Here is a 26,086-nt window from a genome sequence, read left to right on the forward strand (position 1 = left end):
TGTAACAAATAACTGAAAATACTTTTGCTTTGGACTAAACTAAACTGTTTTACCCGATGAAAGAAAAGAAGAGATGGATCTACACGATGAATCAATTCCATCATTAAAAGGAAGTAAAGTCTTCCGAAAAAGACACGCGCTTCTTGATTTAGGTCCTGAAGTTGTCGTCCAGACCAGCTGTAGGTTGACGAAAAATCTAGAAAAGTCATCACTAAAATCAGCAGGAAATCCACGGACCTCAGCATTAAACAGGGTCGCCAAGTGGTCAGATTTATCCTAACTATGAGAAGGATTTATCTCGTACAATGGGGGGGCACCATGCAAATTAGCTGGATAAGACTAATGAATCAGATCCCCAGAAAGGATAATCTCCTTAAAGATTAAAAAATCAGCTTTTAAGACTGATATTACTCAATCCTAGAGATTGACCTTAAAGATTGAGAATTCAAACTCATGGAATTCAATGATATCTAAACTCGAGCTTAAACGAGAAAATATTTTGATCAAAATTACAAACCGATTTGTTTTCTGAAAACCCTATTTTCAATGCGTTCATTACCATTGAACGTAAAATCCTAGGAATTCACCTGGAATTCATTAGGTCACCTGAACCAAATCGGGTGTCAACCGTAAGAACGGTGGTTGCATAGTGGTCAAAGACAGGACCTTGTGCCATACCGAAAAATTATAAGGGTGAGCTTTACTATTGCTCCTACCAAGGATAGTAATTGCGTCCGACACGTTATAGACCATAATCAAAAGCATGTCACGGGACATTGCCTTAACAGTTGCTTGTTCAACGCTTTCCTTTCAACCGGACGGTAGTTTACCGAAAGGTAATATACGGGACAAGTAAACTGGACGTGTTGCTTTCCAAATACAAGGTTAGCAAGTGGGTGACACAAAACCGCAAGTTTTGAGCTAAAATTTTCAAATCTGAAACCCACCAAACCCACAAAAATATTTTGCAAACACCGGTAAAGGGTTATCCCGGAAAACTTATCTAGGGTAAAAACTAGATTTAATTTTCAAAAGATCAAATGTTTTCATAAAGATCCAATTTCCTTAATGGATCTAAATTTTTATAGTCATATGGGACTGTAAACCATATCGTTACTACCATTGTTTATACCGCCGTATAGAAATCACTGATGTACAAAGTGTGAAAAATAAAGAAGTGATTCTAGTATTTCAAGACGATATTGCTTGAGGACAAGCAACGCTCAAGTGTGGGAATATTTGATAATGCTAAAAACAAACATATATTTCATAGCATTATTCCTCAAGAAAGACAAGCTTTTAGTTGCAATTGTTCTATTTACAAGAGATATTCGTTTAAATAATAAAAGGTGAAGACAAAAGACAGATTCGACGAATTGAAGACGCAAACGACCAAAAAGCTCAAAAGTACAAAAGACAATCAAAAAGGTTCCAATTATTGATAAGAAACGTCTCGAAATTACAAGAGTACAAGATTCAAAACGCAAAGTACAAAATATAAAATTGTACGCAAGGACGTTCGAAAATCCGGAACCGGGACCAGAGTCAACTCTTAACGCTCGACGCAACGGACTAAAAATTACAAGTTAACTATGTATATAAATATAATATAATATATAATTAATTATATTAATTATATATATATTATATTTATAAATAAAAAACCGTCGGCAGAGAAAAACTCCAAGGACTGAGCTGTAAAAGTAACCTCCGCGACTCGCGGAGTTTGAAGAGCATTTTGTCGCGAGTCGCGGAGCCCCAAATTTGAAAACTGCCTATAAAGCCAACCGAATTCTGATCAAAAACCATATCTTTTTCTTCCTCATTCATACGTAAAATTTATATTTATATTTATAATTTATATTTTAATTTTAATTATAATTCTAATAATAAGGGTATGTTAGCGAATATTGTAAGGGTGTAAGTCGAAATTCTGTCCGTGTAACGCTACGCTATTTTTAAATCATTGTAAGTTATGTTCAACCTTTTTACATTAATGTCTCGTAGCTAAGTTATTATTATGCTTATTTAAAACGAAGTAATCATGATGTTGGGCTAATTACTAAAATTGGGTAATTGGGCTTTGTACCATAATTGGGGTTTGGACAAAAGAACGACACTTGTGGAAATTAGACTATGGGCTATTAATGGGCTTTATATTTGTTTAACTAAATGAAAGTTTGTTAATGTTAATATAAAGATTTACAATTGGGCATCCCTATAAATTACCATATACACTCGATCGGACACGATGGGCGGGGTATTTATATGTACGAATAATCGTTCATTTAACCGGACACGGGAATGGATTAATAGCCACTAGAATAATTAAAACAGGGGTGAAATTACATTCAAGGGTAATTGGTGTAATTGCTAACAAAGTAGTAAAACCTTGGTTTACACGCAGTCGATAACCTGGTGTATTCATTAAACAAAGTATTAAAACCTTGTTACAATTCGAATCCCCAATTAGTTGGAATATTTAACTTCGGGTATAATAATAATTTGACGAGGACACTCGCACTTTATATTTATGACTGATGGACTGTTATGGACAAAAACCAGACAGACATATTAAATAATCCAGGACAAAGGACAATTAACCCATGGGCATAAAACTAAAATCAACACGTCAAACATCATGATTACGGAAGTTTAAATAAGCATAATTCTTTTATTTCATATTTAATTTCCTTTATTTTATATTTAATTGCACTTCTAATTATCGCACTTTTATTTATTGTTATTTAATCGCACTTTTAATTATCGTACTTTTTAATTATCGTAAGTTTATTTTATCGCACTTTTATTATTCGCAATTTCATTATCGTTATTTACTTTACGCTTTAATTTAAGTCTTGTATTTATTTTATATTTTACATTAGGTTTTAACTGCGACTAAAGTCTTAAAATCGACAAACCGGTCATTAAACGGTAAAAACCCCCCTTTTATAATAATAATATTACTTATATATATATATATTTGTATTTTTATAAAAGTAAACTAATATAGCGTTGAGCTTTGTTTAAAGATTTCCCTGTGGAACGAACCGGACTTACTAAAAACTACACTACTTTACGATTAGGTACACTGCCTATAAGTGTTGTAGCAAGGTTTAAGTATATCCATTCTATAAATAAATAAATATCTTGTGTAAAATTGTATCGTATTTAATAGTATTTCCTGCTAAAATTAATAACTATTTTATATACACCTCGCATAACATCAGCATAACTTGCTCCGACACTAGTTGCTCTGCCATTACTCGTTCCGACACCATTTGTTCCTTTCGTTCTATTAACCCCTGGTCCGTAGACCTCACACTTCGCCGCGCTATGACCATTTCTTTTACACTTGTTGCAAAATTTGGAGCAGAACCCCGAGTGATACTTTTCACACCTTTGGCATAGCTGCTTCTGATTGTTGTTGTTGTTGCAGTTATTATTGTTGTTGGGATGATTGTTGTAGTTGCTGTTGTTGTTGTTGTTGTTGGGCCATTTGTTGTAGTTGCGATTGATGTTGCGATTGTTGGGATAATTGTTGCGATTATTGTTGTAATTGCTGTTGTTGTTGTATTGGTGATTCTTATCACCGTTTTCCTCCCACTTTCTTTTGACTTGCTTCACATTGGCCTCTTCAGCAGTTTGTTCTTTAATTCTTTCTTCAATCTGGTTCACTAGTTTGTGAGCCATTCTACTTGCCTGTTGTATGGAGGCGGGCTTGTGTGAACTTATATCTTCTTGGATTCTTTCCGGTAATCCTTTCACAAACGCGTCGATCTTCTCTTCCTCATCTTCGAATGCTCCCGGACACAATAGGCACAATTCCGTGAATCGTCTTTCGTACGTGGTAATATCAAATCCTTGGGTTCGTAACCCTCTAAGTTCTGTCTTGAGCTTATTGACCTCGGTTCTGGGACGGTACTTCTCGTTCATCAAGTGCTTGAATGCTGACCACGGTAGTGCGTACGCATCGTCTTGTCCCACTTGCTCTAGATAGGTATTCCACCATGTTAACGCAGAACCTGTGAAGGTATGCGTAGCGTACTTGACTTTGTCCTCTTCAGTACACTTACTTATGGCAAACACCGATTCGACCTTCTCGGTCCACCGTTTCAATCCGATCGGCCCTTCGGTTCCATCAAATTCCAAAGGTTTGCAGGCAGTGAATTCTTTGTAGGTGCATCCTACACAATTTCCTGTACTGCTAGATCCAAGGTTATTGTTGGTATGTAGCGCAGCCTGTACTGCAGCTATGTTTGAAGCTAGAAAAGTACGGAATTCCTCTTCATTCATATTCACGGTGTGTCGAGTAGTCGGTGCCATTTCCTTCAAAATAGTCAAATGGAACAAGTTAATCATACAGAATATTAAGAGTAGTTAATAGTATTTCGTAGCATAATATGAACTCATTTATAAAAGCTTTTTCTTCATATTAGCGTTTTATAAGTTTAAATTCAGGTAGTACATACCCGTTAAGTTCATACTTAGTAGCTAATATACAATTCAACTACTACAATTCTATATGAAAAACTGATTATAATAATATTTCGCGTTCAAACTTTTATACAATATTTTACAAACTTACAATACCGCTTATTTTACATAAAGCATGAAATATAGCACACAATAACTTTGATACAAGATAGTTGTGAAGATAATTCTAGCTAGTACACAAGTCGTTCAGCAAAGGCAATAAAGACACGTAATTCATACGTCCAGAAACAAGTCATGCATTCTGGTTTTACTAGGACTACTTCCCATCCTTGGTCTTGTGGAACATAACCGTTATGGCCGTTGATAAGACAGCGTGTTGTAACGTCGTCAAAGGAACGAGGGTTACGTAATGTCCAACAGTCCCGTAACAATCTAAAAACCTCATTTCTTACCCCAATTACCGACTCCGTCACTTGTGGGAACGTTTTGTTTAATAGTTGTAGGCCGATGTTCTTGTTCTCACTTTGGTGAGAAGCGAACATTACTAATCCGTAAGCATAACATGCTTCTTTATGTTGCATGTTAGCCGCTTTTTCTAAATCACGAAGTCCAATATTCGGATATATTGAGTCAAAATAATTTCTTAACCCATTGCGTAAAATAGCATTTGGGTTCCCCGCAATATATGTGTCAAAGTAAACACATCGTAACTTATGGATTTCCCAATGTGATATCCCCCATCTTTCGAACGAAAGCCTTTTATAAACCAAGGCATTCTTGGAACGTTCTTCGAATGTCTTACAAACTGATCTCGCCTTAAATAGTTGTGCCGAAGAATTCTGACCGACTCTAGACAAGATTTCATCAATCATGTCTCCGGGTAGGTCTCTTAAAATATTGGGTTGTCTATCCATTTTGTGTTTTTATACTGTAAAATAGACAAGAGTTAGCTTCATAAAAAAAATACTTATTAATACAAGCAATTTTTACATATATCATAAAGCATAAGCACACTATATTACATATATTACACCACACGAATACAACTATCTTATTCCGACTCGCTTGTTTCTTCTTCTTCGGTTTTGGTTCATTTTGCCAAGTTTCTAGGGATATATGATGTTCCCCTAATACGAGCCGTCGTTTTCCACATTGGTTTAGAAAAACCTGGTGGTTTAGAGGTTCCCGGGTCATTGTTACAACTTAAGGACTTCGGGGGTTGACGATAAATATAAAGTTCATCGGGGTTGGAATTAGATTTCTCTATTTTTATGCCCTTTCCCTTATTATTTTCTTTTGCCTTTTTAAATTCAGTTGGGGTAATTTCTATAACATCATCGGAATTCTCGTCAGAATCCGATTCATCGGAGAATTGGTAATCCTCCCAATATTTTGCTTCCTTAGCGGAAACACCATTGACCATAATTAACCTTGCTCGGTTGGTTGAGGATTTTCTTTTACTTAACCATTTTATTATTTCCCCCACCGGTTCTATTTCTTCATCCGGTTCCGATTCTTCTTCCGGTTCCGATTCTTCTTCTGGTTCCGACTCTTTTTTCGGTTCCTCTTCGGGAACTTGTGAATCAGTCCACGAATCAGTCCACGAATCATTCCAATTTACATTTGACTCTTCATTATTATTAGGTGAGTCAATGGGACTTGTTCTAGAGGTAGACATCTATCACATAATATCAAACGCGTTAAGAGATTAATATATCACATAATATTCACATGTTAAAAATATATAGTTTCCAACAAAATTTGTTAAGCAATCATTTTTCAAGTAAACACGGTCGAAGTCCAGACTCACTAATGCATCCTAACAAACTCGATAAGACACACTAATGCAAAATTCTAGTTCTCTAAGACCAACGCTCGGGTACCAACTGAAATGTCCCGTTCTTATTGATTAAAAACGTTCCATATTAATTGATTTCGTTGCGAGGTTTTGACCTCTATATGAGACGTTTTTCAAAGACTGCATTCATTTTAAAACAAACCATAACCTTTATTTCATCAATAAAGGTTTAAAAAGCTTTACGTAGATTATCAAATAAAGATAATCTAAAATATCCTGTTTACACACGACCATTACATAATGGTTTACAATACAAATATGTTACAACAAAATAAGTTTCTTGAATGCAGTTTTTACACAATATCATACAAGCATGGACTCCAAATCTCGTCCTTATTTAAGTATGCGACAGCGGAAGCTCTTAATAATCACCTGAGAATAAACATGCTTAAAACGTCAACAAAAATGTTGGTGAGTTATAGGTTTAACCTATATATATCAAATCATAACAATAGACCACAAGATTTCATATTTCAATACACATCCCATACATAGAGATAAAAATCATTCATATGGTGAACACCTGGTAACCGACATTAACAAGATGCATATATAAGAATATCCCCATCATTCCGGGACACCCTTCGGATATGATATAAATTTCGAAGTACTAAAGCATCCGGTACTTTGAATGGGGTTTGTTAGGCCCAATAGATCTATCTTTAGGATTCGCGTCAATTAGGTTGTCTGTTCCCTAATTCTTAGATTACCAGACTTAATAAAAAGGGGCATATTCGATTTCGATAATTCAACCATAGAATGTAGTTTCACGTACTTGTGTCTATTTTGAAAATCATTTATAAAACCTGCATGTATTCTCATTCCAAAAATATTAGATTTTAAAAGTGGGACTATAACTCACTTTCACAGATTTTTACTTCGTCGGGAAGTAAGACTTGGCCACTGGTTGATTCACGAACCTATAACAATATATACATATATATTAAAGTATGTTCAAAATATATTTACAACACTTTTAATATATTTTGATGTTTTAAGTTTATTAAGTCAGCTGTCCTCGTTAGTAACCTACAACTAGTTGTCCACAGTTAGATGTACAGAAGTAAATCGATAAATATTATCTTGAATCAATCCACGACCCAGTGTATACGTATCTCAGTATTGATCACAAATCAAACTATATATATTTTGGAATCAACCTCAACCCTGTATAGCTAACTCCAACATTCACATATAGAGTGTCTATGGTTGTTCCGAAATATATATAGATGTGTCGACATGATAGGTCGAAACATTGTATACGTGTCTATGGTATCTCAAGATTACATAATATACAATACAAGTTGATTAAGTTATGGTTGGAATAGATTTGTTACCAATTTTCACGTAGCTAAAATGAGAAAAATTATCCAATCTTGTTTTACCCATAACTTCTTCATTTTAAATCCGTTTTGAGTGAATCAAATTGCTATGGTTTCATATTGAACTCTATTTTATGAATCTAAACAGAAAAAGTATAGGTTTATAGTCGGAAAAATAAGTTACAAGTCGTTTTTGTAAAGGTAGTCATTTCAGTCGAAAGAACGACGTCTAGATGACCATTTTAGAAAACATACTTCCACTTTGAGTTTAACCATAATTTTTGGATATAGTTTCATGTTCATAATAAAAATCATTTTCTCAGAATAACAACTTTTAAATCAAAGTTTATCATAGTTTTTAATTAACTAACCCAAAACAGCCCGCGGTGTTACTACGACGACGTAAATCCGGTTTTACGGTGTTTTTCGTGTTTCCAGGTTTTAAATCATTAAGTTAGCATATCATATAGATATAGAAAATGTGTGTAGTTAATTTTAAAAGTCAAGTTAGAAGGATTAACTTTTGTTTGCTAACAAGTTTAGAATTAACTAAACTATGTTCTAGTGATTACGAGTTTAAACCTTCGAATAAGATAGTTTTATATATATGAATCGAATGATGTTATGAACATCATTACTACCTCAAGTGTAGTAGGTAAACCTACTGGAAGTGACAAGAAATGATCTAGCTTCAAAGGATCTTGGATGGCTTGAAAGTTCTTGAAGTAGGATCATGACACAAAAACAAGTTCAAGTAAGATTTTTACTCGAATTAAGATAGTTTATAGTTATAGAAATTGAATCAAAGTTTGAATATGAATATTACCTTGAATAAGAAATATAACCTACTGTATATAACAAAGGTTTCTTGATCTTAGATGATTACTTGGAATGGATTAGAAAGCTTGGAAGTAAATTAGTAAACTTGAAGGGATTTTTGAAGTGTTCTTGAAGTGTTCTTCCTATGATGATTATAGCTTGATTCTTGAAGTGATTTTTGATGAATATGATGATTAACTACTGGAAAAATACGTTCATAATAGTGTGTGTGTGTTGAGAGAGAATTAGAAAGAGAATTGAAAGTGAAATGGAGTGAATGATGAGTGGTAATTGGTGAGTGGTGAGTGGGGTTAAAAGGAGTTCTAGTTAGTTGACTAGCTCATGGTAGAAGTTAAAATTGATTAGTCATACATGACATAATCAAGAGTGGAATCCCATGCTAGTTCCTATTGGTATATACCCATAGTAAGTACGTTTTGAAGCTGTGTATAATACGGGTAAGAATACGACTAGAATTCTTGATGAAAGAAAAGAATGGGAAAGTAACTGTAACCATTTTCGTTAAGTATGAGTGTTTTGATATATGTCTTGAAGTCTTCCAAAAGCATTTTAATACATCTAAATACACTACATGTATATACATTTTAACTGAGTCGTTAAGTCATCGTTAGTCGTTACATGTAAGTGTTGTTTTGAAACCTTTAAGTTAACGATCTCAATTAATGTTGTTAACCCATTGTTTATTATATCTAATGAGATGTTAAATTATTATATTATCATGATATTATGATATATTAATATATCTTAATATGATATATATACATTTAAATGTCGTTACAACGATAATCGTTACATATATGTCTCGTTTCGAAATCCTTAAGTTAGTAGTCTTGTTTATATGTATATAACTCATTGTTAATATACTTATGGAGATACTTACTTATCATAATCTCATGTTAACCATATGTATATCCATATATATATATCGTCATGTTGTTTTTACAAGTTTTAACGTTCGTGAATCGCCGGTCAACTTGGGTGGTCAATTGTCTATATGAAACATATTTCAATTAATCAAGTCTTAACAAGTTTGATTGCTTAACATGTTGAAAACATTTAATCATGTAAATATCAATCTCAATTAATATATATAAACATGGAAAAGTTCGGGTCACTACACTTCGCGCTCGGGTAGTGGCTTTGGAGAATATGGTGCAAAGGTTACAAACACCAGCAGCAGCACCAGCAACATAACCAGTACCACCATCAACAACATCAACAGTACCATTACCACCACCAACAACAACCGCATCGCAAACCTCAACTTCATAATCTGTCCCATGAGCATCGACGTCATACGCCATGTAGATACTAAGGAATACCACAACGATGAAGTATTGATTCATAACTTCATTGGGAAAACATTCTACGACGATTATTTAATTTCTAAAGTTTAGAAATTATCTAACCTAGCCTTAATCATAAATCAAGTGAGTTTAATTTAATATTAACTCATTAAATCTATATTACATCTGAAGAAATATACACATATATTTCCAGAAAGACTGTAATAAAATTCTTTTGTACAAAATATTAATTGTGACATTTTTTTTAACGGGTAGGTAATACCCGAGAGATATATAAATTCACAATTAATATGTTACATTCTTTGAATCTGATTCAGCAACTCATCCATTATACTCCCTACTTTCACAACAATATACATTCTTATATAGAACTCAAAACAACATACTCATTCAAAAATCTAATTACATATTCTGATTTTGAAATTGCTGAATTCAATTCAAGTTATAACCGGTATCATCACTCTTAGATTCTTACATCTTTCAAAGCTATACATTAACTTCAAAACTGTGTTAGAACATCGTATGTATATTAACGATTATAATCTGTGTTCAAGCCCTTCGAAATACGAAGACACTTCAAATAATGAACAATTGAGATGATGATCCAACCACATGTTATCCACAGTTACGTACCTGAAAAACTCTTGAAACCAAAGTCATAATTTAACATGTATCCATGTCAGACCTTTTGGCATTTACTAGCTAAAATAACTTTTCAATCCCTTCTAAAAATAGACGGTTTTGTCACAGCTCCAGCAAACCAACTTCAATTGTTTATTCGAATAAGCCTTATTATAATGATTACCCCTTCAACATTATTACCGGGGAACCTTTCATATCTCGCCACATTAGCAGTAAACTTATTAACAACTTCATTGATCTTTGACTTTCCGAAAAATCTTTATATTTATCAAAACCCCATCATTTACTCATCTGCATCTTGTAACGAGAATTGCCATACGAATCATCAGAAATTAGCAATCAGTATTTTGAAATCTCGCAGCATGTCTACGCCAACAATTATATATGTCTATCTTCTGGACTTATATACTTTGAATGTGAAGTTTCTGAAAAACACCCTAAACTGCGAACTAGTTCTCGAAATACTGAAGAAGCAGCAAAAACTATAAATGACCTTAACAGTAAAAAGTTTGATGATAAAGAGTAGTGTGTTGGCAAAGCTCAGAAAAAGAGAAGATTTGGTACTGAAAAATACGGATTGAGCAAACCATGAAGAAGGCAGTGGATAAATCACAAGGACGAAATCTACCTTTAAAGAATTCAAATGATTCTGTGTCTGCTGAAGTCATTATCGAATACCTTGCTCCTGACTCTAAACCCTTACGGATAATATTCTTCATCATCCTTTGATATTAGAAATTTTAAGATATCATCGTATCTTTCATTATAAATATCCTCCATATTTCTGAAGATATTTCTATAATTATTCTTATCTGAAATCATTTACCTCTTCGTGATGTCTGTATTACATCATAAAAGAAACTATTTTAGTTTCTAAATTCTGAAACTTTCGAATTTAAAATAGGAATATTTTTGAAGTAGTGTTGGGAACTGAAGCATGAACTAGTATAATATAATGACACTTGATCAACGTGATTATATTACAGTAAGTCATGCTGAGTTTCTAAATGGAACGTGATGATTCACAGATCATAACGTCATCATGTGTTATGTTACACGACTCTTTGTATTCTCTTTAACCTCTAGAATATCAAGAAAATATTTCTTGATGATTCGACCTTTATCGAGGTATTCTAGTAATTTTACAAGTCAAGATCGTGCCATTACAATTTCCTTCTTAGAACATTAACAATGTTCATTCCAAAATTCATATATGCGAATTCTGGACCATTACAAGCGGTGCTTAATCGCAAGAAGAAGAAACGAAAGGACAAAACTCCGAAATAGAAATTGGGGTATAAATCGCAGCAAATAAAAGAGAGCATTAATTGGGGATGACAATGATTATAGAAGACAGAAGCAGGGACATCGAAATATAAGGGAAGATATAAAACCCAACAACAACCCAGAAACTATAAACCGTATATATCGATGCATATAGCAATATAAAGACATGGGAGAACTAAAAACACTATAAAACCAAGAGTATAGTAGAAGTAAATAGATTCTTCTGGAGGTAGATGAAAAAGAAGAACGACAGATATGAAAGTGAGGAGTATATCGAGAATCAGCACTGGATGAAATATATTGACGAATAATTTTAAAGTAAGAATTGAGGGAGAAAGAATAGAAGGTGTGAATTAAAAGGAAACGAAGGAGGTGGATTTATAGTGAAATATCCGATAGAAAAATCGAGATGAATCATCGCATTAAATCGAAGAGGATCATAATTTCCTTAATCACCGAAGAATTAAATCCTATATAGATTACAAAGATTTTCTTTAATTCGGAGATCAACCGTGATGATGTCAAAAGATAAGATGAATCCCTATTTTCTCATTTCACTCTTTTACGATAGCTTCACTCATACGTTTCGAGTAATCGAATTATTTTATCCATATTTCTCAATCATGATAAAACCCTATGAATCAACTTATATTCGTCATAATAACATTCTTATTGTTAGCCATGACGACCTCGATCAAATTTCGGGACGAAATTTCTTTAACGGGTAGGTACTGTGACGACCCGGAAATTTTCGACCAAATTTAAACTTAACCTTTATATGTTTCCGACACGATAAGCAGAATTTGTAATGTTGAATCTCAAAAAGTTTGGAACTACATTCATGTAATCAATTACCCTTTGACCGTGTTCGACGATTCACGAACAATTATGAGTATATAGATATGTATATATAATATTTAATATTAACTGAAAACATTAAAAAAGTATTAGATATATGATACTTTACATGAACGTATTTGTTTCGATATATTTATTGACAGAATTAAGAGATAATATCAAATGATTGAATTATCAGATACATTATGATATGATTACGGGCCTATGTTATGAGGTCCACTGTGATTTAAGAAATCTATTCTTTTTGACAACATTCGGAAAATGGTAAAGTGATTTATAAATAAGAAAAAATGTGTCAATTAACGGGAACTAGACAAGGGTTAGTGGAAATTCCTGTTTAATTTCCAAGGCATGTTTTATAATATTTTCCTCGTGACCTTGATAAGATAACTATGTTAACTTTCATTTTATTTAATATGAAAATAAGAACGTGAAGTGTAAATAACTTAGATGTTGGATATCGACAAGTTAAGTAACTCGACATTTTTCATTAAGATGATTTCATACGTTTATTTAACCTTTGGACTTTATCCCATGATTCACCAATAGACTGTAATTTAAAAACTTGAAACCTATAATGAATATATATAATTCTACTTTTCTAAAATGTTTTATGATATAACGATTTCCATTATTTTAACCTTTTAACAAAATGATTCTTAAATATATTTAGTTTTGGAAAACAAAATTATCATATTTATTTGATTTAGTTTCAAAAGTACAAAAAAAAAAACGTTTTCAGTTTAAAAAGAACTTTATTATTAAAACGTATATATCTTTTATAAATATCTAGAATCACTTTTGACAATTCATTACTTAACCAGTATGATAAATATAACGATATTTATATTTTATTTTATTAAATATATATAACAATTTAAATTAATATTATATATATTTATACGCGTATTATACGTACATAGTTTTATACTATTACTATACTTTAATTTACCTTTACTTACTTTTACTTTACTTTAACTTTAATAATTCATACTTTAATAATTCACTTTAATAATTCATACTTTAATAATTCACTTTAATAATTCATACTTTAATAATTCATTTTAATAATTCACTTTAATAATTCATATTTTAATAATTCACTTTAATAATTCATACTTTAATAATTCACTTTAATAATTTACTTTAATAATTCAAAAATCTATTATAAATAGAATTCAATAGGTTTCATTATTTCATAGAAACTTGAAAATATATTTCTCTAAACTCTCTCAATCGAGTTACATATATATATTTACTTAGTATTATTTCAAGATATTATTAGTATACATAAAATACTACGACGGAGTTATACTCAGACGATTTCAAAATAAGTTTTCAAACGGGATAGAGTTAAGGAAATTATGGGTTATAGCTATGGAGGTTATGGGTATTGATCGAGGGTATTGCTCGTAAGGTCAACCTAACGTTTATCATTTTCATTGCGTCTACATACTTTCCTGTAATATTGAATCACAATATTGATACGTTCGTGAATTCGAGACAAACCCTGCACTTGTTCAGTGCTGTCATATACATAATTGTTACGAAATACAGTATTGTGAGTTTCATTACTCTCTTTTTATATATATTTTTGGGCTGAGAATACATGCGCTGTTTTATAAATGTTTTACGAAATAGGCACAAGTACTAAAACTAATTCTATGTGGGTTTAAACCAGAAATATACCCTTAGCTTGGTAACATTAAACTACTTGTCTATGTACGGTAGGCGCGAATCATAAAGATAGATGTATTGGGCCTGACAAACCTCATCCTGACTATGGGATGCTTTAGTACTTCGAGGTTATTTTAAACACACCTGATCTGGTGTACTTCAGAGGGTAAAACATGAACGTTAAGGCTTGTTACCGGGTGCCTACAACTTATAGAATACTTTTATACACTTGCGAGTGTACGGATATTTATAGAAACTGAAATCTTGTGGTCTATTACTATTACGAAAATGATTGATTATGATAAACTAATGAATTCACCAACCTTTTGGTTGACACTTTAAAGCATGTTTATTCTCAGGTATTAAAGAAATCTTCCGCTGTGCATTAGCTCATTTTAAGGATATTACTTGGAGTCATTCATGACATACTTTGAAAGACGTTGCATTCGAGTCGTTGAGTTCATCAAGATTATTATTAAGCCAATTATAGTTGGATGTATTATGAAATGGTGTGCATGCCGTCAACTTTCGTTGTAAAGAAAGTTTGTCTTTTAAAAACGAATGCAATGTTTGTAAAATGTATCATATAGAGGTCAAATACCTCGCGATGTAATCAACTATTGTGAATCGTTTATAATGTATATGAATGGGTCCTTTCAGTGGACCTCACAACAGAGACCCGTAATAATATCATAATCCTTAAGGGACTCAATAAATATCTTTTAATTCAATCGTTTGGCATAATCTTTTAACTCTGTAGTTAGATATATCAATCAGATAATCAAACCAATAAGTTTAATGCACGGTATCATATACTCAACACTTTGTTACGTTTTCAAGTTATAGTATATGTATCTATTTACATATAATTGTTCGCGAATCGTTGAGAACAATCGAAGGGTATTTGAATAGTTCAAGAATTTTAGGATTCAACTTCATAGATTTTGCTTATCGTGTCGGAAACGTTAAAGATTAAGTTTAAATTTGGTCAGAAATTTTCGGGTCATCACACATAAGTACTCGAGCACTAGTCAGGTATACACTATTAATATATAAAAGTTAAGTTATGAATGCTCACGTATCAATATTGAGATTCAATATTGCAGGAAAGTACGTAGACGCAACGCAGATGATAAAGAATAGTTTGACTCACGAGCAAAACCCCCGAACAATACCCATAACCTCCATAGCTATAACCCATAATTTCCTTAGCTCTCTCCCGCTCGAAAAACTTGTTTTGAAATAACCCGCTCATGACCTCGTCGTAATATTTTATGTATAATACTAGTAATAATAATACCAATAATAATAATAATATGATTAATAATAATAATATTAATCTTTAATAATAATAATAATAATAATAATAATAATAATAATAATAATAATAATAATAATAATAATAATAATAATAATAATAAATAATATAATACGGAGTAATGAGATAGATGGATATATGAATGAAATGAATTCAGAACGCGTTCGAGTTTTATAGATCAGTTTTGGGACCCATTGCCTCTGCGATCGTGGAGTGGGGAGAGTAATATTGCCTCGATCACGGCCTCACTTTGTCCAGTTCATGCTCATTGATTTCTAGGCTGCCGACAGTTTTAATATATAATATATATATATATATATATATATATTTAATTTATATAATTATTTATATATTATATTATATATATTTTTTTTTTGAAAAGCAAGTAGGAATTATATTAATCAACGATATTAGTACAAAGGTGCCATTGTGGCCACTTAAAAAACAACAAGAAAATACAGAATACTCCACACGAATTAGGTTGCAAAGAGTGCAACTAGCACGATATGGGGTTAGAAAACCAATTATGCCACTCGAGCTTATGTCGATTTTGTCTCCTCGAAAGCCAGTCGAAAGATAGGGTTTGAATCTCCAAGATTAGTGAAGGAACCGCTCCAATTTTGTTCTTGAAAACCTTTTCATTACGATTCTTCCAAAGCAAATAACAAACAATCCAACAAACCGCTTGCCAAAAAAAAATTTTGTTGTCTGTAGCTAGCGAACCAAAAGTCCCATTAAAGATGTCGTCGAAGCCGAAAATTGACGTATTGTATCCCCACCAATTTAGAACTTTTAACCACACCTCTTGAGCGAATTGGCAAGAAAAAAGAATGTGTTCAACCGACTCTATACCCCCATCACAAACCGGACATCTCACGCTATGTAAGTCAATACCCCTTTTGTCTAGTTCAAGTCTAACCGGAATGCGCCCCCTTCGCGCTCGCCAAATGAAGATCTCCACTTTTTTTGGAACTAATCTGTTACGCAAAGTCTCTACCGCCGAATTTTCACGAACCAATGTGATACTATCAATGAGTTTGGACATTACCATAACCGTGTACCCCTTGTTTTCGTCTAGTGCCCACTGCCACCCATCTTGTTTTTCGCTAACCAGCTTAATGGGCTGAATTAGCCCACACAAGTCTTGAAGTTTTGCTGTAGTTCGCCCAGTGGGCTCACGGGCCCAAGAATAGCCAACCGACAGCCCACCATTTGAGTTATGAACCATCTCTTGCACTGTTGCTGCTTTGTCAAGTGAAAGTCGAAATAGCCTGTTGAATCTTTCCTTGAAGCAAACGTTCCCGATCCAAGTGTCATCCCAAAACATTGTGTCCGCCCCGTTTCCAATTGCGCGAGTAAATGAACTAGAGAAGGGGATCCCTAGCCCATCAACATGTTTTCCTGCATCATAAATAAAAGACCAAAGACTGGCGCTTCGGTTACGGGCATGCCCGTTACCAAACACAAGTCCTCCATTAGAACCATAAATGCTACGAATCACCGAGACCCACAAAGTGTTGGTTTCGGTTTTGAACCTCCACCACCACTTACAAAGAAGGGCAAGATTTTTACATTTGAGTGACATGATATTTAAGCCTCCTTCTTCGTGAGGAAGAAGGATTGTTTCCCATTTGACCCAAGACATTTTAGAGTTTGAACCCGACCCACCCCAAAAGAAAATACGTCTCACACTCTCTAGATATTTTAGCACACAAGGAGGGGCACGAAAAAGCGAGAAATAGTAGAGCGGTAAACTAGAGAGAACCGATTTAACAAGAGTCAAACGACCACCGAATGAAATCATTTTAGCTCTCCACTCCGATAACCGATTGTTGAACTTTTCGATAACCGGGGACCAATCTTTCAATTTCTTCATCTTATTACCCACAGGGAGACCCAAATACATAAAAGGTAACTTACCCGCTTGACAAGAACACCATGAGGCAAGATCTTCCACCTCTGAGTTGCTAATACCTACCCCATAAATGTGACTTTTATTGTAGTTCACCTTTAAACCCGAAGCCCTTTCAAAACATTCTAGTAAATACATTAAGTTTCGAGCATTACGCTTACTCCATTCCCCGAAAAAAATCGTGTCATCCGCGTATTGTAAATGGGAAATAATAACCTTCTCGTTACCAACTTCAACCCCTTTATACATGCCTTTGTCCACCGCCACTTTAGTAAGAATTTTAAGGCCTTCCGACGCGATAATGAAAAGAAAAGGTGATAGGGGGTCACCTTGCCTAACACCCCGCCTTAGATGGAATTCACCTGTCGGGGATCCATTAATTAAGACCGAAATTGAGGCTGATTGTAAGCAAGATGCCATCCACTTTCGCCATTTAACCCCGAAACCCATACAAGTCATAACTTCTAGAAGATAGTTCCAATTGACCGAATCAAAGGCTTTCTCGAAATCAACTTTGAAAATAAGACCATGTTTTTTATTACTCTTGAGATCATCAACCACTTCATTAGCCACTAAGACACCATCTAGGATAAATCTCTCACTAAGGAAGGCACTTTGTTCCATCCCCACAAGGCGCGACACGACTCTACGAATCCTAAGAGACAACATTTTCGCAATTATTTTGTAGTAGCTACCAATAAGACTAATCGGCCGGTAATCTCCAAAATTCAATGGAACCACTTTCTTAGGGATAAGCGATACGAAAGAAGCGTTGCACCCATTGGAAAACTCACCGTGATCCCAAAACCAATTAATAGCCTCGATTAGATCCTCTTTGATGATGTGCCAAATTTTTTTGAAAAAACCCAAGTTAAAACCATCCGGCCCGGGGGCTTTAGTACTTCCACAACACATTATCGATTCCCAAATTTCGGCTTCCGAGAATGGCACTTCGAGGCTTGATGCTTCTAATTCTGAGATCGATAAATAATTCAGCCCCTCTAGGCTAGGACGATCCATATCTCTCTCGTCGAATATTTTCTTGAAATGATTAATCGCTTCATCTTTGATAATCGACGGTTCTTCACACCATGAGCCGTTAACATTAATACCCCAGATATTATTTTTGTTGTAATTTCTTCGTAGTGAGTTGTGAAAATATTTTGAGTTTTCATCACCATCGGTCATCCAACGTACCCGTGCTTTTTGTCTCAACATTCCGGTTTTTACCTTTTCCTTTTCTAGCCAAGTTTTTCTCGATGCACACCAATTCTCGTGATCCTCAACACTTAAAAAAACCTGATTCCGCTTTGAGTTCTAGATCCATCGCCACCTTTTTTGCATTTTCAATTTGTACATCAAGATTTCCAAAATGAGATTTGCTCCACTCTTTAAGATCTCCTTTTAACCTTTTTAGCTTGTTACGGAAAACACAACCTTTTCGATTACCTTCCATCATACCTTTCCATGATTCGGCAATTACATCTCCAATACCATCCACCAACAACCATTCATCAAAGATTTTAAACGGTTTAGGTCCAAAATTGACTTCACCATCCGACATCATAATAGGACAATGATCCAAAACCTTTCTATCTAAAGCAATGACCTTTAAATCCGTCCACAAACTAAGGAAGTCACTCGATACAAGAAATCTATCTAACTTGCTCATCTTAACTCCATCATCACTAACTCTCGTGAATTTCCTTCCCCCCATTGGAATATCAACTAGCATATTTCTATCAATGAAGTCATTGAACATTTTGGCCCGGTTTTCAGCGAATTCACAATTTAATCTTTCTGAACAATCCCTAACTTCATTAAAGTCTCCACAAATAACCCAAGAGACCCTGGTACTACCTAGCAACATATCAAGAGATTCCCACTACCTAGCAACCCAAGAGACCCTTTTTTAACTATTATATTATATTTACATGCATAGTTAAATTGTAATTTTTGTCCCGATGACTCGTACGTTGTCACTCGACTTATGTTCCGGATTTGGTTCCTCGAACGCATTTTCATACACTTAGAAAACTGGTACTTTATGTTTCGTGTAATGTACCCTTATACATAACAAGACTCAAATCAATGAAAAGCTATCCCACTCAAAGTGTAACTTATTCATTTGAGTGTTTTGGTCATTTACTTCTTTAAATCAACTCTTCGTTATTTATCAAGATATATATAATAATATTATCAAAACGTTCTGTGATAAGTAAATTTTATATTTTATCAATTTGTAAAATATATATATATTTTCATTTAGAAATATAAATTTAAATATATTAGAAATAATTATTTAATAATATAATATTTAGTTTTTCAACTACTAATTATATTTCATAGTATAATTTAAGATCGTTTATATAATCGAAATTATTATATCATATAATGTTTACGCTTTTAAAACTTAATTTGATATAATTCCTTTATGCACCAACGTTTATTTTAATTTCTTAAACTTTCTAAATAATATATCTTAATATCAATCGAATCAATTAAACAAGTGTTACTATCGTTTACTTAACTAATTTGAAATCATCTATATTTAATATACATAAACACGTTTTAACTACACGTTGCAAGTTATTTATATATCTAACAATCAATATTCCAACATACATTATTTAAACAAAGACATTTTAATAAATGAGTTTCTATTATATCGAAAAACGTTTTTGCACGTTTAAAAATAGATCAATCAAGTATTATGAAATTCAATTCTCCACTAACTTTTGTCTAACTCTCGATAAGTGACACTTTGTTCTCACTTGTAAATTACTTTACCATTTATTCCGAATACCGTTAAAAGAAAACAATTTCTCAAATCAACGTGGGCCTCGTAAAAGAGACTTGTAACAATTACATGATCCTTAAGGGACTTTGTAAATATCTTTTATCCTTATCGATAAATACAATAAACTTATATTGAAACAAAATACGTTCATGTAAAGTATTACATATCTAACACTTTGTTAACGTTTTCAATTAACAAGTATATATTATATATACATATCTATATATACATAAATGTTCGTGAATCGTTGAGCACAGTCAAAGGGTAATTGATTACATGAATATAATTTCAGAAATTTTTGAGACTCAACATTTCAGACTTTGATTATCGTGTCGGAAACATATAAAGATTAAGTTTAAATTTGGTCAGAAATTTCCGGGTCATCACAATGTCTACCTCTAGTACAAATCCCATCGACTCACCTAATAATAATGAAGAGTCGAATATATTTTGGGAAGATTCACAAATTCCCGAAGAGGAACCGGAAGAAGAGGAACCGGAAGAAGAGGTTCCGGAGGTGGAAATATTAGGAACCACAGAAAAACAGATAAATAAAAGAAAATCCTCAACCAATGGACCAAAGTTAATAATGGTCAATGGTGTTTCCACCAAGGAAGCAAAATATTGGATAAATTACCAATTTTCTGATGAATCAGATCCTGACGAGGATTCCGATGATGTTATAGAAATTACCCCGGCCCAATTTGAGAAAGCAAAAGAAAATAATAAGGGAAAAGGCATCAAAATAGAGAAAAACGATCCCAAATCTGATGAACTCTATGTTAACTTGAAGTACCCTGATGGGGTGTACCGTAAATACCCGTATTTCTTAAACTTTAACTATGGCCCGGGAACATCTAAGTCACCAGGTTTTTCTAGACCATTAGTGAGACAAACGGCTCGTATTAGATGAGCACCATATATCCCTAGAAAATTAGTGAAACGAACCAAGTCCGAGGAGGAAGAAACAAGTGAGTCAGAATAAAGAGTTGTAATCATGTTGTGTAATATATGTATTATAGTATGCTTGTACCTTTATGTTATATAAAAATTGCTTGTATTGTGTGTTAATTATCTTTTACGAATCTAATCCTCGTCTATTTTACAGTATAAAAATAAACAATGGATGTTAAGGATAGACAACCAAATATTTTAGAAGACTTACCAGGGGATATGATTGATGAAATCTTGTCTAAAGTAGGTCAGAATTCATCGGCACAATTATTTATGGCGAAATTAGTTTGTCAAACATTTCAAAGACGTTCCAGACGTGCCTTAGTTATTAAAAGACTTTCCTTTGAAAGATGGGGTATATCACATTGGGGAGACCTTAAGTTACGCCGTGTTTACTTTAAAGCATTAAGTGCGAGGAACCCAAATGCAATTCTACGCTACGGGTTGAGAGCCTATTTTGACTCCACATATCCTAACATAGGACTTCATTCTTTAGAAAGAGCTTCCAACATGAAACTTAAAGAAGCATGTTATGTTTACGGGTTAATGATGTTCGCTTCTCACCAAAGTGAGAAAAAGAACATCGGATTACAACTGTTAAATAAAACATTCCCACAAGTGACGAATTCTGTAGTTGGGGTGAGAAACAAGGTTTTTAGATTGTTACGGGGCTGTTGGGCATTACGTAACCCCCGTCCTTTTGACGACGTTACAACATGCTGTCTTGTTAACGGTCACAACGGTTATTTTCCACAAGACCAAGGATGGGAAATAATACTAGTAAAACCCGAATGCATGACTTATTTATGGACTTATGAATTACGTGTCTTTATTGCCTTTACTGAACGACTTGCGTATTAACTAGAATTGTCTTCACAACTACTTTGTATCAAAGTTATTGTGTGTTATATGCTATATGTAAAATAGCGGTATTGTAAGTTTGTAAAATATTGTATAAAAGTTTGAACGTGAAATATTATTGTAATAAGTTTTTCATATAGAATTGTAGTAGTTGAATTGTATATTAGCTACTAAGTATGAACTTAACGGGTAGGTATTACCCGAATTAAAACTTATAAAACGCTAATATGAAGAAAAAGCTTTTATAAATAAGTTCATATTATGCTACGAAATACTATTGACTACTCTTAAAATTCTATATGAATAACTTAATTCTTTTGGCTATTTTTGAAGGAAATGGCACCAACTAGTCGACACACCATGAGTATGAGCGAAGAAGAATTCCGTACCTTTCTTGCTGCGAACATAGCCGCAATGTGTAGTGACCCGAACTTTTCCATGTTTATATATATATTAAATGTTATTTACTTGATTAAGTGTTTCCAACATGTTAAGCAATCAAACTTGTTAAGACTTGATTAATTGAAATATGTTTCATATAGACAATTGACCACCCAAGTTGACCGGTGATTCACGAACGTCAAAACTTGTAAAAACTATATGATGACATATATATGGATATATATATATAGTTAACATGATACTATGATAAGTAAACATATCATTAAGTATATTAACAATGAACTACATATGTAAAAACAAGACTACTAACTTAATGATTTTTAAACGAGACATATATGTAACGATTATCGTTGTAAAGACATTTAATGTATATATATCATATTAAGAGATATTCATACATGATAATATCATGATAATATAATAATTTAAAATCTCATTTGATATTATAAATATTGGGTTAACAACATTTAACAAGATCGTTAACCTAAAGGTTTCAAAACAACACTTACATGTAAAGACTAACGATGACTTAACGACTCAGTTAAAATGTATATACATGTAGTGTTTTAATATGTATTTATACACTTTTGAAAGACTTCAATACACTTATCAAAATACTTCTACTTAACAAAAATTCTTACAATTACATCCTCGTTCAGTTTCATCAACAATTCTACTCGTATGCACCCGTATTCGTACTCGTACAATACACAGCTTTAGATGTATGTACTATTGGTATATACACTCCAATGATCAGCTCTTAGCAGCCTATGTGAGTCACCTAACACATGTGGGAACCATCATTTGGCAACTAGCATGAAATATCTCATAAAATTACAAAAATATGAGTAATCATTCATGACTTATTTACATGAAAACAAAATTACATATCCTTTATATCTAATCCATACACCAACGACCAAAAACACCTACAAACACTTTCATTCTTCAATTTTCTTCATCTAATTGATCTCTCTCAAGTTCTATCTTCAAGTTCTAAGTGTTCTTCATATATTCTACAAGTTCTAGTTACATAAAATCAAGAATACTTTCAAGTTTGCTAGCTCACTTCCAATCTTGTAAGGTGATCATCCAACCTCAAAAAATCTTTGTTTCTTACAGTAGGTTATCATTCTAATACAAGGTAATAATCATATTCAAACTTTGGTTCAATTTCTATAACTATAACAATCTTATTTCAAGTGATGATCTTACTTGAACTTGTTTTCGTGTCATGATTCTGCTTCAAGAACTTTGAGCCATCCAAGGATCCGTTGAAGCTAGATCCATTTTTCTCTTTTCCAGTAGGTTTATCCAAGGAACTTAAGGTAGTAATGATGTTCATAAAATCATTCAATTCATACATGTAAAGCTATCTTATTCGAAGGTTTAAACTTGTAATCACTAGAACATAGTTTAGTTAATTCTAAACTTGTTCGCAAACAAAAGTTAATCCTTCTAACTTGACTTTTAAAATCAACTAAACACATGTTCTATATCTATATGATATGCTAACTTAATGATTTAAAACCTGGAAACACGAAAAAACACCGTAAAACCGGATTTACGCCGTCGTAGTAACACCGCGGGCTGTTTTGGGTTAGTTAATTAAAAACTATGATAAACTTTGATTTAAAAGTTGTTATTCTGAGAAAATGATTTTTATTATGAACATGAAACTATATCCAATTATTATGGTTAAACTCAAAGTGGAAGTATGTTTTCTAAAATGGTCATCTAGACGTCGTTCTTTCGACTGAAATGACTACCTTTACAAAAACGACTTGTAACTTATTTTTCCGACTATAAACCTATACTTTTTCTGTTTATATTCATAAAATAGAGTTCAATATGAAACCAAAGCAATTTTATTCACTCAAAACGGATTTAAAATGAAGAAGTTATGGGTAAAACAAGATTGGATAATTTTTCTCATTTTAGCTACGTGAAAATTGGTAACAAATCTATTCCAACCATAACTTAATCAACTTGTATTGTATATTATGTAATCTTGAGATACCATAGACACGTATACAATGTTTCGACCTATCATGTCGACACATCTATATATATTTCGGAACAACCATAGACACTCTATATGTGAATGTTGGAGTTAGCTATACAGGGTTGAGGTTGATTCCAAAATATATATAGTTTGAGTTGTGATCAATACTGAGATACGTATACACTGGGTCGTGGATTGATTCAAGATAATATTTATCGATTTATTTCTGTACATCTAACTGTGGACAACTTGTGGTAGGTTACTAACGAGGACAGCTGACTTAATAAACTTAAAACATCAAAATATATTAAAAGTGTTGTAAATATATTTTGAACATACTTTGATATATATGTATATATTGTTATAGGTTCGTGAATCAACCAGTGGCCAAGTCTTACTTCCCGACGAAGTAAAAATCTGTGAAAGTGAGTTATAGTCCCACTTTTAAAATCTAATATTTTTGGGATGAGAATACATGCAGGTTTTATAAATGATTTACAAAATAGACACAAGTACGTGAAACTACATTCTATGGTTGAATTATCGAAATCGAATATGCCCCTTTTTATTAAGTCTGGTAATCTAAGAATTAGGGAACAGACACCCTAATTGACGCGAATCCTAAAGATAGATCTATTGGGCCTAACAAACCCCATCCAAAGTACCGGATGCTTTAGTACTTCGAAATTTATATCATATCCGAAGGGTGTCCCGAAATGATGTGGATATTCTTATATATGCATCTTGTTAATGTCGGTTACCAGGTGTTCACCATATGAATGATTTTTATCTCTATGTATGGGATGTGTATTGAAATATGAAATCTTGTGGTCTATTGTTACGATTTGATATATATAGGTTAAACCTATAACTCACCAACATTTTTTGTTGACGTTTAAAGCATGTTTATTCTCAGGTGAATACTAAGAGCTTCCGCTGTTGCATTCAAAAATAAGGACAAGATTTGGAGTCCATGTTTGTATGATATTGTGTAAATACTGCATTCAAGAAACTGATTTCGATGTAACATATTTGTATTGTAAACCATTATGTAATGGTCGTGTGTAAACAGGATATTTTAGATTATCATTATTTGATAATCTACGTAAAGCTTTTTAAACCTTTATTTATGAAATAAAGGTTATGGTTTGTTTTAAAAATGAATGCAGTCTTTGAAAAACGTCTCATATAGAGGTCAAAACCTCGCAACGAAATCAATTAATATGGAACGTTTTTAATCAATAAGAACGGGACATTTCAGTTGGTATCAAAGCGTTGGTCTTAGAGAACCAGAATTTTGCATTAGTGTGTCTTATCGAGTTTGTTAGGATGCATTAGTGAGTCTGGACTTCGACCATGTTTACTTGAAAAATGATTGCTTAACAAATTTTGTTGGAAACTATATATTTTTAACATGTGAATATTATGTGATATATTAATCTCTTAACGCGTTTGATATTATGTGATAGATGTCTACCTCTAGAACAAGTCTCATTGACTCACCTAATAATAATGAAGAGTCAAATGTAAATTGGAATGATTCGTGGACTGATTCACAAGTTCCCGAAGAGGAACCGGAAGAAGAGTCGGAACCGAAAGAAGAATC

General features: G+C 33.0%; 1 protein-coding gene across 1 annotated transcript; it reads right to left on the reverse strand.

The window, feature by feature from the left end:
• Positions 1–18,740: 18,740 nt before the first annotated feature.
• On the reverse strand, positions 18,741–19,328 carry LOC139859220 (uncharacterized). The gene has a single exon (XM_071848016.1). It carries the CDS (start codon positions 19,326–19,328, stop codon positions 18,741–18,743), a length of 588 nt encoding a protein of 195 aa, XP_071704117.1.
• Positions 19,329–26,086: the final 6,758 nt, after the last annotated feature.

This window comes from Rutidosis leptorrhynchoides, chromosome 7, assembly GCF_046630445.1.
Source record: "Rutidosis leptorrhynchoides isolate AG116_Rl617_1_P2 chromosome 7, CSIRO_AGI_Rlap_v1, whole genome shotgun sequence".
NCBI lineage: Eukaryota > Viridiplantae > Streptophyta > Magnoliopsida > Asterales > Asteraceae > Rutidosis > Rutidosis leptorrhynchoides.